Raw genomic sequence first — 22,007 nt, 5'->3', positions numbered from 1 at the left:
GTTTTTTTTCCTTTTTTTAATCCAACGAGTGCCACGAAAAAAAAGGAGCAGTCTTAACCTTGCAGCCGCACCGGGGTGCACGAATCAAAGAGCACAGATAGATTTAAATAACTCAGCTCCCTCTGAAGAACAAAAGAACAAATTAATGTTAAAAAATACTGGATATTGGCTATAATGTTATGGTTATGGTACATGCTCTAATTGAAAGGTTGAGCTCAAAAGAGAAGGCCATGATATTTAAAACAGTTAAAAATACCAATTATCATTTTGAATGTGTGAATATTTGCTATCTTTAGTCTGTTCTAGGCCGTATGCAGTTATTTTAGGAGGTTGATGTGATAAAATTATGGCTATGTAAAACCCCAGGGCTGAGTTTGTCTCTCATCTAGCAGTCATTTAATTTCTCATTTGGATCCTGATTCAGCGGTTTTTGGAGCTTGCTCTACTGAGACCTCACAGACACTGAGCTGGATTGGGGAGATTTCAGCTGTGTGTGCAGTGAATTACGGGTCTTTGGTGAAGATTCTCTCTGTTTGCAAAGATATTATACCAGACTATTTATGTAGTGTTACTTTGTGAAATAAATGAAATAAGACAATGTATGTATTCAAGAGAGAGAGGAATACCAAAAACATCCTCTGCCAACTTACTTTTCTTTGCTTCTCTTGCTGTTAATCTCCTGCCCAGCGTTCAGTTTGGTGATTGACAGTGCAAACTGAAACACATTTTCACATCAAGTCAAAGACATAATGTGGTGCAATTGCAATCTGTTTTTAAGTCAGACTCTGGCTTTGACAAACTTGTGAGGACACAGTTCACTTCTGTCAAGCTACATGAAACTGTTGATATAATGTTGGTGTACAGAGACACCTAGTGGCTGCTTTGTGGAACTACATCTATCACATCTAATCACTTTTTCAAAACTCTTTATACTGACATGCAGCTCAGCACAACAGTTTTTCTCTCATCCAAAATGCACAAATGCAACCAAAGCACTTCATAGGCCTGCACATCTCAGAAAACAGGTCACATTTCAGTATGTATTGTTATTATCTTTGTCTTTTATTTATTTATCTTAAACCAAAATTCCATCAAGCAAAATCTTTTTTTGTTGCATAGATTGTGCTACCTTAGAGTTTTTGTCACAGAAATCGATCAGAAATGCTGTAACTTGCGTCAATAGGTTTTATTTTTTGCCATTTTTACTCGGACTAATTTCCAAGTGCATGAAATAAAACTGAAGTAATTCTAGTAATTCAAATCCAAACATTCAAAAAACCTTGTCTATAACATGGTGGTAGACAAATGTCTACAAATGTCTTTGGGGTTCATTTGTGCATTTTTATTTTTTGGATGTAGATGTACCAAAATATAGCAAATTGCAGGCCATTGTAGGATAATTTGTGTTGTTAGGTTTTGAACATAAATGTAACCATTTTGACATTAGCATCTAAATAATGTCAAATTTAGTTTTAAAGTTTAGTTTATGAATTTTGAAAGATGAGGTCACTCAATGCTTGCGGTGTGAAAGCAGTGAAAAGTGTTTGATAGTTCAGTCCTTATTCAATTCTGTTATAAGGACTTTGTTTGAAAAAGCAAACTTGATATAGTGAAATGTCAGTTACAAGTTGTAAAATACTGTAACTTGGGCTTCAAGTTATATAGAACAGTGGTGCCCAAACAAACTTCCAGGAGCCATTTGCTGTTTGGGCACACTGGTGTGCTGTGAGGCACGTCCAGGTATGCTCTGGGATTTTGTGACAACCATACATTATTATTGCATATATTACTATTTCAATTTACTATAATAGTACTTTGTATGCACTGATTTCCCAATATAGAGGCAATTTGAAACCAAGTTTTTATCGCTTGCACAGTTGATCAATGGTTGGAATCATTACGAGTGTGACATATCAAAAGGCCCTGATTGACCAAGGCTTTTTTTCCTACACACACTCCATGAACTCTGCCTCTGATTGGCTTGAAGGCTTGTTGCTGCCTCCACAGGCTAGGTTAGGTTGGTTATGGAGGCTGTTTTCCATGGATACGAATACAGCTGCGCCTTGAGATTTTGGCTTCCCCTTTGGTGTGCCTTGGCCACAGAATGATCTAGACTATTACCTGAAAAAAAAAAAAGTTTTTTAAACCTATTTTTTTCAGCTAACAAAATCAAAGTGTGTGTAATTACAATAATATGTTGCAGATTGCACATGTGTTTCAATGACAGTAAACACAAATAATGAAGTTTTCCAAATACTTTGAAGACTTAAAAAAGAAGACAAAGATGTAAGAGAACAATACAAGCCCACATCACTGCCCACTGTGGTTTCTAGTGTAGCCTACAAGACAACAAGACTTTTCTGCTTCTTTGACAACAGTGAGTAGGAGTGAAAGAGTTCAAGCACCTTGTGGAGGAGAACAATGTGTTCAGCTGTTACATTTTCTCAGTACTTATTATAGCTTATCGACCTGCAATCACCCTTTTAATCTGAAAGGATAATACAGTTGTTGCATTACTGAGGATTTCTTACTTACAGTTTCAACTGTAATATCAAATAACTAAACAGCGTGACTGTCAGCGATCAGTTTTATTCTCTGAGAGCTTAAAATTATAATTGTTTCTTCCCTCACAGGTGCTTAACCTGGTCCAATCCTACGTGACCCTTCGTGTGCCCCTTTATGTGTCGTATGTGTTCCACTCCCCCGTTGGAACTGGTGGCTGGCAGCACTTTGACCTGCAGTCAGAGCTGCGTCTCACCTTCGTGTACGACACAGCCATCCTCTGGAAGGATGGCATCGGCAGCCCCCCACAGGCCGAGCTGCAGGGTAAGCTCCCAGAACTGTGGGGAATATTACTACAGAGTGTGTTTCTGGACTCGGTATCATCCACATTAAATTTAAGAACAGTTTTTTTTCAAAATCTGGTGCCTTCGTATGCGTTTCTGCCAGGTGCATTGTATCCGACCAGCATGCGCATCAATGACCAGGGACGTCTGGTGGTAAACTTCCGCACCAAGGCTCGTTTCAGGGGTCTGTTTGTGGAGTCTCATTCCGGAGGCAGAATCAAAAGAGCAGGTGAGATTATCAAGGATATCAGTTTTACTATTCTTCAGTAGGATCACCATCCCTGAAGATAGAGATGCGTGGTTTAAGGGAAAAATATGCATACAAAATACATGTATGTTTACTGTGCTAAATCATGAAATGACCATGATATGTCAACAGAGATTAATGACACTTGCTAAGTTGAAATAATGGCTTCTCAAACAACAACACTACAGCCAACATATTCACTTTTGAAATTTTCATTTCAGTCCAGAGCATCTGTTTTTCTTTGCCCGTTTCACGTTAATTAGAGTTCAAATTAAAGCTGAATATTTGCAGAATGAGTAAGTGTCTGTTTATGAGTCACAAAAAATAATTTGAAGGTCCTATTTAATATTTGTATGTCTGTGGCTCAAACTTGCTGTTTGGAGTGCAGTGCTCAATGCCAAGGTTTTACACATTGTTCTTCTCAAGTTTTCAATGGCATTGCATTTGATTTTGTCAACTTCTCCCTCTCTCAACATCTGTTACCAAGCAACCTCCATGTCGTCCATGGTGATGAGTGTGGACCACCCTGGCCTGACTTTCAACCTCACCTTAGTGAGGAGTGAGCCCACCTACAACCAGCCAGTCCAGCAGTGGACGTTCACCTCTGACTTTGCTGTAAGTACGACCACATGAAGTTTGTTTGCGACCTGGCGCACAACCTCAAACGTCCGCTGTGTATGTTTGTGCGCTCGAACAGCTGGAAGGGCGGACCCAGACTGACCCTTGAGTGTCCTGTGAGTTCTCAGAAACATTTCAATGATCAGACCATTTCTTTTTGCCAAAAAATCTGAAAGCAGTTGGTTACGTTACTGTAATTCGTTTCTATCTGGCATCAGCAAAAAAATAAAAATCAAATCATCAAATTAAAAAGTCAGCTGTTGGAATTTTGACCAAGAAACACAACCACATCTCGCCAATCCTGGCTTCTTTACACTGGTTACCTGATGTTTTTAAAATTGAATTTAAGATATTGTTTGTTGTTCCTAGCTACAGATTTGCATTTAAAGGGGATAGAGCCTTTGCACTTAGGGCCCCAAGACAAACAAACCTGCCTTTCAAATCATTTTTTGAAACCCACTTTTTCATTGATTCTGTAGTTTTACTTTCCCCATGTTTTGTAATGTGTTTAGTTTTTATGGCTTTGGGTTTGTTTTCTTTTCATTTTGAATGTGTTCTGTTTTTATTGTAAAACACTTTGTACCTGTGTTTTCAAAAGTTTTTTTTTATTGTTATTATGATCTGTGCCCTCTGTTTTGTACAGGTGAGAGACTACTCTGGCACCTACACAGTGAAGCTGATCCCCTGTACAACAGCTCAGAACATGGAATACACTGTTCCACCTGTCTGCAGTCCCCGAGAACCAGTCAGCTTCGATCTAGACATCAGATTCCAACAGGTAAGGCTGTTTTCGTTTGAACGTTCAGATCCACAGGTGTTTGTTACTCTTTCCTTCTCCGTGGCTCTCTCTCTTATGTTGTTATGACGTTATACATCCCTCTTTAGGTGAGTGACCCAGTTGCAGTGGAGTTCAGTCTGAACACTCAGATGTTCCTTCTGTCCAAGAGGAGCTTGTGGCTCTCTGATGGCTCCATGGGCTTTGGTCAGGAGAGCGACGTAGCCTTTTCTGAAGGTAAGTTCCCTCGCGCTAGGTCTTAAAACTTGATGATTTTCAAACTGTACTATTGGGTGTAGCTGTTTTATCCCATTAACTACAAGTAGAATTTGCTTCAAATTACTTCTGTTGATTTTGCAAAGCATGGCAGATTGGTTTTCTACTTTTCAAGCAGACACTGGTTTGAGTTCACGTCAGTACAATATGAAAATCAACTTCTGAAAATGTAGGACTTGTTTGAACCTGCTGCAGCTAATCCATCACTGTGAATATTACATCAGCTTATTATTTTGTCCGATTATTTTCTTCTTAGATTTTAAACTAAAAGGACTGAATTAATTGAGGACAGAAAATCAAACCTGGAAGACAACCAATACACAAATATTGGCATTGATGTGGTGATTTTCTTTCTGCAAACTAAAAAAAGAATTTTAAAAGCAGTGGTATGCAGTGGACATTGATTGACAGTTAAGTACATAGATTTGCATTTCACTGGCTGAAACATTCATAACCACCAGTGTTGCCCTTTCAGCTCATTTCCATTTACTTATTAAACTCCACTCCTTCCTTTCCTGCAATAGACCCATTTTTGTCATTTGTTAGGGGGAGATAGCAGGTCAATAGTATATTCCTTATAAAGTGGTAAACATTATCTGAAAGATGAATTTGATGCAGCGTGTGCCATGGTTTTGTCATCTCTGTGGAGTTAAAAGAGGTTAAATATTCTGTCCTCCGTAGATTTCTAAGTATCATTCATCATCATAACTTGGTCCAGGCTTTAGGATTCATGTTGTCATCCTTCCTTTCAGGTGATACAGTCTATGGCCGTGTGATGGTGGACCCCGTGCAGAACCTGGGCGACTCTTTCTTCTGCAGCATAGAGAAGGTGTTCCTCTGCACTGGTGCTGATGGATACGTACCAAAGTACAACCCGACCAAGTTTGAATTTGGCTGCCTGGCTGACTCTCCGTCATTGCTCTACAGATTCAAGATTCTTGTGAGTAAATTCAGGTTTTTAATGATGCGGTTTCAGTATGCAGAGACATCTTAACACAGCCAACACTATAAATTATTAACTTACTTTTTCCCCTTCAATCTAAAACACCTCACCAGGACAAGGCTCAGCCTGAGACTCAGGCGCGTGTGTTTGGTGATGTCAGTTTTAATGCTATGCTGGCAGTGGATGATCCATCAGCCATGTCCCTCGTCAGACAGCCAGGATCTGATGGCTTCAGGTTGGACTCTACAGCCATGTTCCAGGTATTCTACATCTAATGTTCCTCATAGCCAATGACTGTTAATTGTAAGCCTGCCTCTACGGTAGTAAGTAACTCTAATTAAATGTGTAAAACTTCAATATGATTTACTGTGCCGTTGTGGGATCTAGTTGCAAAGTCAGACAGCTTTGCAGCTATGAAAAGAGCTTGAAAGACATGGCCTTTGCCACTGTACAACTGACCCTTCCCAAGTCTGGTCCTTTTTTGGCTCTTTTGTTTTTTTCCCATATTCTATGTGCTAGGCTTTTCTTTTTCTTCTTGAAGGTGGTTAAAAGCTGTTGGAACCCGTAAAACAACATATACTAGAAATATTCTGATGCAGTTTTTATATTTGTATATATATCATATTGTTAGGTCGCATTTTATCAAATATTATTTTGCAAGATGCACTCATGTTGGAGTCTTAAAGCAATCCTGTTTGCTTCAGTCACTCTGTAAATTGAACATATTTCTAATAAATGTGTAACTTTGTGTTTTCCTCAGGTTGCAGCAGGACGTGAGTGGTACATTCACACCATCTACACGGTCCGCTCCAAGGAGAACGCAAACAGAGGCATCGGAAAACGCAGCCTCGAGTACCACTCCTTCGTTTCTGCAAACAACGAGCTTGCCTTGACCTCATCGAGCGGGAGAGGTCATCGCTCCAGGAGGTCGGCCGGCGATGAAGTCCCAGAGGTCGCTGAGGATATCGGAACAGAAAACAACCGCGGCACCAATATCATGCACACCGCTTTGGACCGTACCAAGCGTCGTGCAGGATTGTCGAATGAGCTGTTTACTGATGGGCTGGAACCTAGTGAGCTGAACGCAGAGGAGGAAGAGGAGGGTTTGGTGACTGTGGTGGGGGCACTGGTGGGACTGCTGCTGACTGTCCTCATTATTGTCACAATCATACTGGTGCTGAGATCCAGACAGAAGGATGGGAAGGAGGGATGGAGGGAGGGGGTGCAGGAGGTGGTGAAAGGCTCCGTCAGCACAGAGCCCATGTTGGTGGTGAGGATGCAAGACTGCCACAACAGCTCGGAGGTCTGAGCAATGGATGCGTGGATGGACAGATGGACAAAGGGACGAAAATGAGGGGGCTTTTGTAAAATTTTGGATTTTCTTTTTTTTTTTAAACTGGTATTAATTACTTTCATAACACCAAAAATCTGAGATTGATCATATCTGTTATTGGGTGTGTGCGTGCTTGTTAGTGGGGGGATTTCTACAGTATGGGATCCATTACGTACCTTGATCACTGCAACAGAAAACAGCACGACAGTCCTACACACTGTCTTCACTTTACATTCCAACTTGTGCTGTTAGTAGCATGGTATATTTCCTTTCTCTCTTTCCGGCTTTATGGTGTTAAAGTGCCTGAAGCAGCTCTATCCCTTCAGGACAGTCCCAGTCACAGAGAGCACTTTTCTCATAAAGCTAGTGTCACACAGGCCAAGTCAGAGATTTAGTGCTGCAGGTGTATCTTGGGTAAAGGGTACTACATGATGTCAACATTCATATCGAAAGGAATCGTTCACCTCAAATAGAACACTCAGATGTTATCGACCTGCCCCTGTGTCCGTCAAAACTTCACTGAAGTTTGTGAGGTGTAGTTCCCAAAATATTAATGGGAAGACCATCTTTTCTAAAGCTTGCAAAGGATAAAATACATTTCTGCACTCATATTGGGCAGTATATTCAAAGCATTTAGTATCTTAATGATTTAATTATGGTTCCAAAAGTACACTTTAATCACCTAAAATGCCTACTGTCCATCCATTGCCAGGAAATTTAGGAAAATACTGGGGATCAAAAGGTAAACATCAGACTTATTATAAATATTGAACCCATAGCCTAAGTGATGATCAAAGTCTAGTGTGTAAGATTTAGTGGGATGTCTTGGATTGCGGCAAAAATGGAATATAATATCCATAAGTATGTTTTCATTTGTGTGTAATCACCTGAAAATAAGAATCCTTGTGTTTTCTTTATCTTAGAATGAGCCATTTATTTTGTCTTTTAAAAGCTTTTACTATGAAGCAGCAAAATCATGGCTGTTGGATTTTCATCAGCAGAAACAAAACACAACTCATATACAGCTGACAGCAAGCATGAAACTGTAAAATAAAGCAGATACCTGAAGCTACAGTCAGGGACAGAGGAGAAAAACTAAACTAACTAAACCGAGACTTTTAAAACCTCTTCTCTGCTTTCCTGGACAGACATGAGTTCAGTATCATGACACACACCTGTTCGAGGGGGAGAAAGAGGGATTGTCACGGGCACATCTCGGCACAGCTTGGTGTGTTAAAAGTGGTAATGGAAATGCAAATCAGCGAGGCATGGTATGACTTGCTGCGGCCAACAGTGACGAAGAAAAAGCCCCATAGATAGAGCCTTTCACGTTTTTGTCGAGTTGCTTGATGCCACTAAATCCTACCCACTGGTCCTTTATGACTGTGCTGCATTAGGTAGATTATATTCACTCTGAAGTGAAGCGTGCCTTTAGGCCTATAATTTTGTCCTGAAGTATTTGCTGGGACAGTCATTCTGGATTACACAATGTGTAATGAAACAGGTAAACACAAGATGCCACCACGTGTTTCTTATCTGTGAACTAAATGTGCACAATTCTCTTATCAGACTACAGGAGATGAATACCACTGCTGTCATGTTTATGAACCAGTTATTGTTTTACTCATTCACATTGTCTACTTTTCTTTATTTTGTTGACCGTATGATGGGGAATGTTTTCCAAAATGTACCGTTGCTGCTGAGTTGGGTTGTTCCCACTGATTTTCTTTCTAATGTTTGAATTTTTGTAAGCTCAGTCATTTACTATGTCATTTGTTGTTAACACAATGTTTACTGCTGTCCATCCTCGCAATGTTGTTGCTCCAATCTGTGTTTCTGTGATATTGTCATATTTATACATTTTATTAATACTTAAGGCATTTCATAGCATTTTTAAACAACACTGGTTAAGATATGTATGTATAAAGACACTCATCTCAGGAGTTATTTCTTTTACAGATAAACGGACTGCGTGTTGTAACACAATTTACTACTGTTGACTGAAGAGAATCTCTACAGAGCCACTTTTCACTTCTGTGTTACACTGCTAATAAGTGTGGTGCTGTGAACATGCAAATACTGTATCCATATCCAATGATTTGACCCCTCTTCTTCTCACATTATGTTCCTGTAAAGCTTTATTTGTCACTAGTGCTGTGTGGGATTTCGGTGTTCTGAGTCATGTTTTCGAACAAAGGATGCAAACAAAATAGCTGCTTACAAATCAGTATGTCACCATGAAAAATGTTACGTTTGAGACAGCTGATAGAGTCTCATCATTTTGTTGATATCACTGGTGAAATTTCTTGTTTACATGTGTTGTTAAACCTGTGTCTTACTCTGCTATGGATATTCAACATGCTGAGATCAGTGTTCCTAAATATTTGTCTTATTATGGTGTTGTCAGTCATCATTGTATAATTATTTCCAGTATTCATCAGGGCTACCTAATGTGATGAGCATGAGCCGGAAATCAGCTGGGGTGTGACTCAGTGAGAGATGTGATGGTTTATACAACTATCAACCTGCTGAAACCCAGACTGGGATTCTTATTTTTTATTTTTTTGGCCCTGATGAATCTGGAAATAACACCATATCTGACATCAAATGCACTTTTTGAGTCACATCCCTCACATGCCAATCCAAGCTATGCAATGTAATGTATACCCCACAGCCAGTTATCCCCATGTATATGACAATTTTAGCACAAACAATCAAACTTGATATTCAGTTTGTGTCTTTTTATGAATGGGTTTTTATGTATATGTATTTAAGAATAAATATTGTTGCTTACTGGTTGTTGTTGATTTACTGTAGAATTGAGATTTGAGGTGTGGACCAAAAAAATGAGGACTTAAGACTTGACTGGATGTCACTTAATGAAAAGTAAAATAGTAGGTAGGTAATGATAGTAATTGGTAAGACTGATAAGTAAAAATAAAGGTATTATATAATCATCCCCAGCCTTCCCCACCCCCCACATAAAAGAAAGGCAGCAGGAAATGAATATGTAAACAAATTACAAGGGTGCAGGAGGTTTCACAGAGACAGCCTGGACTGGTTTCGATTGTTCTTGTGAGAGGAGGCTTACTTGACTTTTCTCCCTTAAGACTTGACTTAGGACATGGAAGCAAAAACATCCAAATCTCATGTTTTGACTTGGTAAATTCTAGGATAAGTGAAAAATAAATAATGCACAGGCATGCTTTGCATAGCTAAACAAACACACTGAATTTTTGATGATTTTGCCCATTGAGAGCACATGGTCTCAGTTAGAAAGCACTATTTAAGTTTTAATGGTCAACATTCACAGACCTGGGAAACTTGCCCTCAAGGGCAAAACAGCTGTGTTTATACCTCATATATGCAAACATGTTTTAAAATTACATTCACGGGCAAATCATTATTCATATTCTACATGTAAATGAAATAAATTATATACTGTACCAGAGCTTTTCAAAGTGCAGCCCATGGCCAGTGGGAGTCCTCAGAAACATTTTGTGTGGCCCCCAAATGTGACATGAAGTGCATGCATTATAAATATGTGCATTTAACTTTCAATAGCCTACATTTAATACAGTAATCTGCTACTGTGCAAACAGTGCCCCCCTCACAACTGTCTGTCATGTTAGGATTGACAACTTGAAGAAAGAAAGGTCCAACTGTGCAAGACTAATGGTTGCATGGCAACTAGTGGCAGTAGGGGTGTAAATATAGACAGTTCAGGCAGCGCAGTTGCAGAGGGGCCCATGTGTTGGGGGGCCCTCATAGAGAACAGGCCCCCCATATGTGTTGGATTGAGCATGAACTCTTGCAAATGATTCAGACTGCCGCCTCAGTAATATGCCTACACTGCTGGGTAATATGTATATTGATGTTGTCCAATGTCAAGTTTCTAATTGACCAAGTTTGATTGAGTTAGGATGCAAAATCTGCCAAGACTGTCAAGCCGAGCATCAGCCTCAATGCTGCCCTCAGTAGTGTGTCAACAACCACGCAACATGTGACATCAGGATTGTCAAATCAAGTCAATATCATTTGTATAGCGCCAAATTAGTTATCTCAGGGTACTTTTCACACAGAGCAGGTCTAGACCATACTGTTCATAAACCCAAAAATTTTCAACCAAGATCAAGCACTAAGGCAACTGTGGCGAGGAAAAATATCCTTCTAACAGGCAGAACTCTTGACCAGGTTTAGACCATTGATATAGATAAAGATAGACGCCACGTCTTCCTTTCCTCTTAATTAAGCCAAAATATCCTGTAAATGAATGCTGCCATCTTGCACTGGTGACATCATTTGGAGGCAGAGTCTGCACAACAGTGATCAACAAGTAACCAGCAGGGCCTGGGTGAGAATTGCCGGGGGCTGGGGACAATTGCTGTCCCTCGGCTCATGCTTAAGTCCCCCCAAGCCTGCAACAAGTTGCTTGGTTTGCCTGTGCAGCAGTCAATCTATGCTTGCTCCATAAATTGGCACTCAGTCATCAAAACTTTGAGAGCCCCTGTCCTACACTATGACAGCAGCATCGGTAAATATTACAAAATAAAAGTGTGATCTCATGAAGTATTATTTCACTGCCCTTACTAACCATATAATGGCCTTCTGACTGAAACTTTTTAACCTGATGATTAGTCAGGTATATCTGAGGGTATATTAAATTGTGTCTGTATTGTGTATAATGTGATGTTTTGCTTTGACACCATGTTTGCTCTAAACGGTCATGCCAATAAAGCTAATTATTTGAAATTAAATTAAATTAAAAATTAAGAACAATTAGATTCTGGAATCACCTGCTAGAGTGAATGTCAGATTCATGTGTCAAAGTGATGCTTTGACAATAATCCTCAGTTGAAAAATAAATTGACAAAAATAATAAAATATTTCAATCAGTGAAAAACACAAATCCAATCAATAAATAATGTAGAATGCTATAAGACAAACCCTAAAAAATATAGACGCAGTGATCATAAAACAAACAAACAGACAGACAGACAGACAGACAGACAGATAGATAGATAGATAGATAGATAGATAGATAGATAGATAGATAGATAGAAGAGAAAACTCCCAGACTTTCTTAGCCTCCCCCTCAAAAAACCCAGACTCATTCAAACCCTTTTATGAGAATCAGGTAGCATTTGGTAGAACTGGAAAGATAATATGTTTATGCATGTCACAAAGCAAGAAATATGTCAAAGTAAGGTTCATTACTTTTTGCCTTGGCAACATGTTTGATCTAAATAATGCTGATTTAAATTGAAAATTGGAACTGAGAGAGAGGGGGGGACAGAAAGAGAGAGAGAGAGAAGGAGGAATCTGATTGGTCAATACGGAATATGACGCACCACAAATGAGCCCTCTTCCCCTCCTCCTCTTCCTCTGCTCCACTTCCTGCAGCGGCAGTGTTGTGCTGCGGCTGGCTTGTAAACATGGCTACCGCTGGAGCAGCTGGAGACGACCTGAGGAAAGAGCTCACATGTGCGATTTGTTTGGACTTCTTCAAAGACCCCGTCATACTGAAGTGCGGACACAATTTCTGTCGCTTCTGTATTTGCATGCACTGGGATGAAAATGGCGGAGACTACGGCTACCAGTGCCCCCAGTGCCGAACGGTAAGTTTTTACAGGATATGTGTATTTTCCACCGTGTGTATTCACGAAACGTGATGAGACATGAGATGTGACAGCGGTACTTTTTAACTGTTTATCATCGAATTCAGGATAGCAGGTTGATTTGATTTGATAAAAGACGCAGTGTTTTCTGTGCTACCGTTGCTACGATAGCCGTTTTCTGCTAGCTTATTTAGCTAACGCGAAATTACCAGCAGGTCTGCTAACACTCATGAACGAACTTTAGCTATTAACAAGATTTAAAAATGTCTACTTACACACTGTAACAACCTGATGCTAACTTTGGGCTCGGTTACGGACGGGTTTCTGCGTCTTTCTCAGTTGCTTTCTTTGTTCTCTCAGGTGTTCAATAAAAGGACTTTCACTAAAAACTACCTGGTGCAGAACCTGGTGGCCAAACTGGACGACCTGGAGTGTCTGGGGTCTTGTCCTACACAAGCTAAGCCCGTCAAAGTAGACGGGAAGTGTGAACAACATGGAGAAGAGCTGAAATTGTACTGCCAGACTGATAAGAGGCCCATCTGTGTAGTCTGCAGGGAATCTAGAGCACACAGGTCGGTCATGTTTTAACCTTTTTGTGTAGGTAAATTATATACTCCCTTGGGATGATTTGTTTGCTAAAAAGAAGATATTCCTGTTTGTTAAAGTCACTACTGCTGTTTTCTTGTGAAGAATCAGGACAGGCTGTAATTGTCAGAGATTCAGGTCAGGTATCAGAGTCGACCTTGCCAGTTAAATAAATCTGTGCTGGACATGTGCCACATTGTGTTGTTCACAATAATATTAATTCTTTTTTTGATTAAAAAAAACTGTTGTGATAATGATGATTTTACAACGGGATAGAGACACATTGTTGCACTCAGCAGGAACAAGCATAGCTGAAAGTAACAGTGTGGTTGGCTTCATGGTGGAGGAGTTTGTTTCAAAAAGGAGAACCAATTTAAGTTGTGTTTAAGGGGTTTGCATATAAAAGATCAGAAGTGCATGAAGACTGTAACCGCAAAAGGGGGCAAGGGGAAGGGTGAAAGAATGTTGTTAGTGCAGAAACACCCTGACTGTGGTGATATTATTTCTGTCCACCAATAATCTGTGCTAATATGAATGAAACTTAACTCCCACACAGAAGAACCCAAACCCATAACACACTATATTTTAGCTGCATTTACATGCATAGTGAACTGCAGTTATTCCCAGCATTTGACATGAACTAGACTCAAGAGCGAGACTGCAACAAGTGCTTTTCATTATCAATTTATCTGGTGATTATTTTCCTAGTTAATTGATGAGCTATTTGGTCTATCAGATGTCATAAATTGGTGAAAAATGTTGAACAATGCAAAGTTCAACATCAGTAGGTTTTTGTCACTTGCCAGCTGGGCAAGTGGGTTAGAAATCCATTTGTCCAAAGTCAATTTTTACTTGCTCCTGTCCAAATTGTTTTATTTATTAGCAGTTATCAAATATCAACAAGACTACAATGTCCATCCCAGTTTTTCAAAATCCAAGGTGATGTCTTTAAATGTCTTATTTTGTCAGCCTAAAAGCCAAAGATACTCAGTTTATGACAGTCAAAGAAGAAAAGAGGGAAATCTTTATATTTGAGAGGCTGAAGACAGCATTTTCAACCATTTTACATGAAAAATTACTTTAACCATTAAGTAATCAAAATAGTTTAATTATTTTTTTTTCTGCTTGCTCCATTGGGCAAGTGAGTCACTAGATTTACAATTAGTTGACCAAAAGAAAATTAGTTGCCAGCTATTTTGGGAGACAGTTAATTGATTCAGCCATTTTTCAAGCAAAAATTTTAACATTTGCAGGTTTCAGACTCTTAAATCTAAGGATTTGCTGCTTTTCTTTGTCATTTATGACAGTACTTGAATAACAATAGTAAAGAGTCTTTGTGTTTTGGACTGTTAGTTGGACAAAATGTTGAGCTTGGCAGTCATAATGAGATTTTTACGCAGTTTCTTGACATTGTCATAGACTAATCAATGAATTGTGAAAATAATTGGCAGATTAATCGATAAAGAAAACGATTGCTAGAAGATATTCAATTTGTCTTTGAGGAGTAAAGAAACAGCAAATATCCACATTTGAGTGACTTGAATCAGATATTACTCAAACAGTTAATCAACCATCCACACAGTTGATGATTAATTTTAATATTTGATTTGTTGCATTGCAGCACTATTCATGAAGTGATTTCTTTATCATGCTGGTTTTGATCTAATGAATAGTAGGAGTTTACCACCAGGATTCAAAGTTGCCATTTTAATGTGTATATAAAGATGAGGTTGTAAGAAAATGTAGTAATACATAGCAGTGCTGTTACCCATGGCAGTATATCTTGCTTACAGTATTGCAATATATATATGTATATGTGTGTATATATAACCCCTGTATCGTGAACTGTATTGTATTGTCAGATTCTCGAGAAATTAGAAAAAGATAAAAAAAACAAAAACAAAAAAAAAACACTAATACATAAAAAAACAAACAAAAAAAAAAAAAAACAATTTGTAACAGTTAGTAATCTGGTTTCTTCTTTACTTCTGCCAAACTGAAACTTTCCTATGTTGTGTCTATGAGTAATATCATTAATGTTAAAGTGTGGGCATTTGTACGACCGTCAAAGTTGAATAACTTGGTCTCAGCCTTCCTGGTTTTTTTGGCTCTATGAAACAGTTGCAAACTTAGTTTGTCTCATCCCATTACAAATCAGCAACAGCAGGGCAAACAGCTGTTGATGCACATACTGGCTTTTGAGAGGGGTGAATGCGCCTCTTCATCACTTCCTAATGACATCACAAACTTAAATGTTACACACATCAGTGTAAGTGCTGTAGAAAATAAGGATTCAGATGATTATAGTATCCTAGCAAAGTTTAGCAGCACAGCCGTGTGCACAGAAGGTACAGTAATAGTACTCTACACTGGAATAGTCTTCAAAGAAAAAAAATGCCCACATGGGTATATAAGAGGTGTTGTGGAAATTTGTTTGTTTTACTCTGTGATAGATGAACAAGACAAAAGCTCACATTATTGCCACACTTCATTAATGCTCAGAGTATGGTATACAAAAGAGAGGTTATTTCATAATGTGCACCCCGATGAAAGACCATTCCCTCCTTTTATACCTTGTAACAGTCTTGTAGCATCTAATTTTCTCTGCCCTTGGCTGTTTACCTGTGTCACTTTCTGCCCTGATCTTTCTGCCTGTTTCCGGTTAGCAGCCTTCTGCTAATACTCCCACAGGCCCGGCTCGTCCTCTGTGCGAATACTCCAACAAGACAAACAACTTCTCACAGAGGCACCGTTGTTTTTTAGTGTCGCTACTGACATGACATGAAATGTTATGTTTCCCTGCACTCATGAACCTTGCACAGACTTTTCTGTTATATTTTTGACAAGTCGGGCTAGGTTCACTGGGCTGAGGAAAAACGCACCAATGACAAAAGAGAGATGTGTTGCAGGGTAGATGGAAATTTCAGTTACATCGAAATTGCTAATATACAGAATCAAACAACTGATTTAAAGTTCTTGTGGTTTTGTCGGTGTAGGTTGGAAAATGAATATATATATTTGTTAAAAATCTCTACCAGTGGAAAAATATTATACTTGGGATACACAAAATGGATTGTGTTTTTTTTCAGCCAGTACTGGTAACAGTCATTACCTGCTTCTCATGACTGAAACTGATAAAATAATGGATAATTTAACATTTTTGTTTTTGTGATTAGAACATGTAGTTTATGCACACTTTAGAGTAAGAAAGGCTATGATGTAGTGAACAAAGATGGATAAATAATCCATCTAATATTCTTAGCCCTTACTTAACTGAAACTGACATAACTACTGAACACAAAAACAAATGGCAGGTCTGACTCTTCAAATGTTAAATTATTTTTATGTAAAATATAATATAGTATATAAAATAACTTCACAAATACATTTAGGCTTTTATAGAGCATTTTGCCTTAGAATTCAAATGCAATGCTTTGACATAATCTGTCACATCAGATATTATTATGGCCAATATTTATCTGCTATAATTTATCAGAATAATTCTATAAATTTCCCATTATTGGACTATAATTTATCAGTCCTGATATTTCTTGTGTATTCCTAATAGTTTCTGTAGCTTGTTTAAAGTCAGTCAGTGTAATGTAGGATTATATTGCCTCCTACTTGATATGTTTTGACCTTGATGTCATGTCCTTAACTTTTTGCAATGTACCAGCTCTTGTCTGTGTCTGCTGGCCTTAATTTTTAGTGTGTCATCATATTGTACCTTGAGTTTGTTGCATTGTTAGACTCTTGTATTCAGTTTCTTGTGTGATGACTTTGATTGTGTTACCCCTGTGAAGTTAGTTTAAAGCCATATGAAATGAACTGCTATAGCATATATCACATATCTACACTGTAAATCACATGGTCAGAGCCAGACGGCAACCTGCTACATGAGCCAGTATCGTCTTCGTCTTAAACTAACTCTGTGTAGGTGTAGACGGTGTATAAATCTTGTCATTTCCTGCCGTTCATATTGAAAAGGGTAAATGCTCTTACTTAAGTCTGGGTATTTTCTTTTGTGAAAATTATGCAGAGTTGACTCATTGAAATTACTGTAATATGACTTCAACCCACTTGAATTTGTAATGCACAACGTTATTGACTGTCTTTTTCTTTTCATTATTGTGTGCAAGAAATATGTCCTTGACTGCGTTCCATTACAATCTCAGCCAGCCACTGTGGTGGTCTGTGATTGGGTGAAGAAAGTGGTAAAGATACACAGAACAAAACAGTGGTGATGTTTTCCAGAGCAGAGGACAAATGATATCACTGCACACATTCACATGGACAATACAGGAGGTTTAACAAATGTCAGGGCCAGTGATGTTTTGTCGACGGTGAATTAACTGCTAAGCAGCTGGGCACATGGAGTGTTTTTATTTACATCTTTTCAACATCAATGGAAATAAAAATACATTATGTAAGGTAAGATCAAGAACCGTGCAGCCACAGGTGGTTAAACCTTTTAAGGTCATCCTGTGCAGTTGGTGATGAGATGCTAACATTTGTAGCACTTCACCAACAGACGACAATACAGAAGACCACTTGCAAACACTTACTTTGTTTTTACTTTTACAGTCTGCTTTTCAACTCAACACTGGTTGTTAGACCTCAAGGATACAGACAATGTGGTTTAGACAGAAATGCTTAGTGTGATGTTGGTCCACAGAGTTCATTAAGTGTTTTGTGGTGGTGTGACTGATTAAGCCACTAACCACATCGGCATTGTATTGTTACAGACACCATGAGGTAGCTCCAGTGCCAGAAGTTGTGAATGATATGAAGGTAAGTCTAAATGTATGACTTTGTTAGGCTAAACTCTTGTGTTAGTCTCCCACTCTATATTTGGCCAAGAGATTAAGGATTGTATGGCCTTAGTCCAGAGTCTTATTGGAATATACATATTTTTTGTGATATGAGTCATTATGTCCCATTCTCCTGTGTGCATATGTCTTGATGTATACGTTTGTCACAGATGGAGTTGAAACTGAGGTTAATGGAGCTGAACTGGCAGAAGTCTCAATGTGTAAAAGTTATAACAACCGATGAGCGCACCAAAAGTGAAGTCAGGGTAAGGAATGGACCTTTTTCTTAGCTGGTGACACTTGCATGTTTGCAGGCCAAGCTTAAAGTATAAGTTTGGTACAATTGGTGTTGCAAGATTGCAACCTTCTCTAACTTCCCAATTTTACCCTATTTTGTCATGAAGTACTTGATGTTGGGGTACATGCTGCACTATAATGTTAATGCCAAACACACACAAATGACATTTATCATTAAATACTTCATACATCCTAATCCTTTGATTCGATCTGTCTTACAGTTGAAGAAACAGAGACTGAAGGAGAAGATTGAGGCAGATGTTGGTGCCTTGGTCCAATTCTTGCTGGATGAGAGAGACTCTCTGCTTGAGAGCCTGGATGCTGAGGAAGTGGCCACCATGGCCGTCATAGACGACAACTTGAAGATTGTGGAGGCAGAGGCGGCAGATGTGGACAAAGCTATAGCTAATATTCACAGCCACATCAGTGGGAAAACCAGCTTTGAGGTCAGTCTAACATATCAGTTGTCTGACTCACACACAGGTGATTTAATGCTAAAGTCACCTACAGTTTCTGTCAGTGTGCAGTAAGGATTATATAAAAAATGTACTGCACTGCATTGGTTTTATTCTTTCAAAATGTATCCCTGAAGTGGTAGATGGGAACATGTTTACTGGGATATGCATTTCTGACAGACTATTGCCATGAACAAAAGCATCAGAAACGTATTATGAAACTTGTTAGTTTGGATTTACATGTGAAAGCCATCACTCACTGTACATAAACATTCTCTTGAGACTATGAGGAAGTTATATGATGTGTTCAATATTATCAAATTGTGTTTTTGTTCTTCCAACAGAGCCTTGCTGAGACATTCAATGAGTAAGTAACTTATAGTTGTTCATTTAATATGGACCAATAAAAATCCAAGTGAACTGACTTACTTACCAGCTTATTACATTTTTTTTCCACAGGGTCATCCATTGCAAGCCTTTCACGTCTCTGGAGCCAGTCAATTGTCAGACTGAATTTACAGACTTCTCAGGGCCCTTCCAGCTGATCATGTGGAAGAAGATGATGCACGTGCTGCACACCAGTAAGTTTACGCTACACACAGAAACGTGCGCTGAACAGGTGCGCTGGCATCCAGTCCATGTCTGAAGGAAAAAGAACAACACCTAAAAGATCACACACAAACTTTAAAGGTGTAAATGACAGTTGTCATCTTTGCTTTCTACATCTGCGCCTTTCTTACCCTCAGCTGTCCATAAACTGCAGGTTATGTGAATTCTTTTTAAAATGCAAAAATGTGAAATTATTTATTTTATCTGTATTGGCTATGAGAAGCAGGTAATTATTTGTTATTGGTATCTGCTGAAAATTATCCAAATCGTACCCCCATAGTGTCAAGTTTTAATTTCTGCCCATGTTCTAAACACGATTTTAACCTGTTCAGCTTTTGCTTCATACTTTTTCATTGCAGTAGAAAAAAAAAAAAACTAGTAATAGAATATTTGTAGACCATATGATGGAGAACAAAGGGGAGTAGTAGTTCAAGCTGAAGGAAAATTGAAATCCCATCCTATATTTTTCAGCAATATGATTACAATATATTGCATGTATCATTGCAAAAAGCAAGTGTGAAAGGTTATGCATGTTTGTAATTGGTAGTCTAATCATGCATATTACGCAACACATACATATTACATATTTAATAATTGTATATATACTTTGAATGCACTAATAATTTTGTTACAGCTATCGGTTATACTAGAATAAATTCAACTGTAGAAGTAAACCAAAAACACACAGCCCAGAGAACGTGCATTCAAATCACACAACACTAGTTGGAAGTATCATTGTACTTGGAGGCAGCATTGGATTTGGACAAAAGTTGGCTGGTCTGCCTAATTTCACTGTAGCAATGAATGCCAAAGGCAGTTCTGTGTGATTTATAAATCTGCCAGTTTCGTTGGGCAGAAACGTCAGATCTGAATTTCTGATCTTTCTTCCAAATGCACTGCCAGCTTCGGCCCAGTGAACTAATCTCTCCCCATTTCTTTCTGTGCAGTGCCTCAGAACCTCACCTTAGACCCAGACACCGCTCACCCAAACCTGCTCATCTCAGACTTTGACACCAAAGTGGAGGAGGGCCGTGTTCGTAACCAGGAGCCAGACCTGCCAGCCCGCTTCACCCGCTTCTGTGGCGTCCTCGCCACTGCCCAGTATGCCAGTGGCCAGCACTACTGGGAGGTGGACGTGAAGGACAAAGGTGTTTGGTACCTGGGCGTCACCACTGAGTGCAGCAACAGGAAGGGCTTCGTCAGTCTCACCCCCTCCTCAGGATACTGGAGTTTGTGTCTGCAGGACCGGCTGTACGCAAATGGAGAGGACGGCCGCATCCCTGTCGCAGACTACTGGAACTCTCCACGGGTTGGTGTGTACCTGGACTACGACAACGGGCGTCTCAGTTTCTATGATGCCGTCACAATGAAGAGACTGTACATGTTTGACACCTGCTTCGAGGAGCCCGTCTACCCTTTCTTCAGCCCAGGGAAGAATGATCCAGGCAGCCGGCTGCAGATATGCCACTATTACTGAGAGAGCTGTGTCTAAATTTAGTCATCTAAACTTGTGTATGCCAATGTTTTCAGATTTTATCTCACAGACCAGGCTGGAGTGCCAGGGTGATGTCGACCCCTTTCAGCCATGGACTGTACGAATTCGAGCTGTTACTTGTTGGTCTTGCTGGTGTTAAAAAAAATAAGAGTTACACTGAATAACAATCACCAGGTGTCTTGTCACACTTTGGTTTCAATGAAGAGCTTCATTTTTCTCTGAAATTTGGTATGTTTCAACCTAGACACACACACTGTAGGCTAATACCCCTGACTACTGTGGCTGGGGGGGTTTGGGGAGGTGCTTTGCTGTTTATATCACTGTGTCTGCTGGGATGCAGATGCCTCAGATGCTCCTGTTGATCAGAGCATACATAGCTCTTATCCTATTAGCAGCCGCTATGCCATATTACTGTACATTAACTCAGTTTTTTTGCCAGGCAGGGTCTGTGCTGCTGCCTTGCTGGGTAGAACTTGAAGGACATGTGACATAGTTATCACATTGATAGCTGCTGACAGTTAAGATTCCCTTGTTAATTCTAGACTGAAGAGTCAGCCAGTGCTGGTGGTTATCAGAATAATTTGACTCATTTGTCAGCGTGTACTGGGATTTCAGCTCTCAGACAGTGGTTGGACTTCCAGAAACAAGTGGCTCGGGTTGTTTGTTTTGTAGACGTTAACGTCAGCAGAGATAGTTTTATCATTAACCTTTTAAAATTGTCTTTGTGTCCTATTTTTTTGTTCTGTGCATTGTTAACAATTTTGGACTTTCCATTTTCCTCTGAGTCACATTTTGCAGCTTATTTTATGTGAGCGGTGATCGTAAAGGTGTGAAGTCGTGCCGTCATACTTTGTTGGAGGCATTTCAAAAATCTGAAATTTTTATCATACGGTCTCAAAATGAGCAGGTAAAACACAACAAACAGTTCAAATATCGTCATGGCAAAAACTTAACAGCCATGTCCCCACACATTTTGCCATGGAAAGCATAACACTGTAGACATGTTATACTTTAAAAAATTATTTCCAGGATTAACATTAAGGATTCACAGCCAAGTGCCCATTGGACTTGTAAAATGAAAAACTTGTTTTGTTTTGTT

General features: G+C 39.2%; 2 protein-coding genes across 2 annotated transcripts in view; both read left to right on the top strand.

The window, feature by feature from the left end:
* Positions 1 to 9,831, top strand: part of LOC146319068 (FRAS1-related extracellular matrix protein 2-like) — a 93,967-nt gene extending 84,136 nt beyond the window's left edge. The window contains exons 17-24 of the mRNA XM_084729674.1: positions 2,634 to 2,826; positions 2,950 to 3,075; positions 3,581 to 3,708; positions 4,355 to 4,489; positions 4,597 to 4,723; positions 5,515 to 5,702; positions 5,819 to 5,965; positions 6,466 to 9,831. Of these exons, the coding sequence (XP_084585800.1) occupies positions 2,634 to 2,826; positions 2,950 to 3,075; positions 3,581 to 3,708; positions 4,355 to 4,489; positions 4,597 to 4,723; positions 5,515 to 5,702; positions 5,819 to 5,965; positions 6,466 to 7,014 (1,593 nt within the window). The 3' untranslated portion in view covers positions 7,015 to 9,831. The remainder of the gene's footprint in view (positions 1 to 2,633; positions 2,827 to 2,949; positions 3,076 to 3,580; positions 3,709 to 4,354; positions 4,490 to 4,596; positions 4,724 to 5,514; positions 5,703 to 5,818; positions 5,966 to 6,465) is intronic.
* A 2,599-nt stretch (positions 9,832 to 12,430) lies between these two features.
* On the top strand, positions 12,431 to 22,007 carry trim47 (tripartite motif containing 47). Its single transcript, XM_084729673.1, has 8 exons — positions 12,431 to 12,656; positions 13,017 to 13,228; positions 17,987 to 18,032; positions 18,223 to 18,318; positions 18,571 to 18,795; positions 19,149 to 19,171; positions 19,264 to 19,385; positions 20,361 to 22,007. The coding sequence occupies exons 1-8, from the start codon at positions 12,474 to 12,476 to the stop codon at positions 20,888 to 20,890; spliced, it is 1,437 nt and encodes a 478-aa protein (XP_084585799.1). The 5' UTR covers positions 12,431 to 12,473; the 3' UTR covers positions 20,891 to 22,007.

This window comes from Lutjanus erythropterus, chromosome 11 (genome assembly GCF_056507025.1).
Source record: "Lutjanus erythropterus isolate fLutEry1 chromosome 11, fLutEry1.hap2, whole genome shotgun sequence".
In the NCBI taxonomy this organism is placed as follows: domain Eukaryota; kingdom Metazoa; phylum Chordata; class Actinopteri; order Lutjaniformes; family Lutjanidae; genus Lutjanus; species Lutjanus erythropterus.
Note: the sequence above shows the minus strand (reverse complement) of the source record. Positions and strands in the feature narration are given on the sequence as shown.

Coding starts and splice junctions, on each gene's coding strand:
- trim47 (XM_084729673.1), top strand. CDS start 12,474: ATGGCTACCGCTGGAGCAGCTGGAGACGACCTGAGGAAAGAGCTCACA. Junction 13,229..17,986: donor AGGGAATCTAGAGCACACAG/GTCGGTCATGTT, acceptor GTATTGTTACAG/ACACCATGAGGTAGCTCCAG. Junction 19,386..20,360: donor GATGCACGTGCTGCACACCA/GTAAGTTTACGC, acceptor CTTTCTGTGCAG/TGCCTCAGAACCTCACCTTA.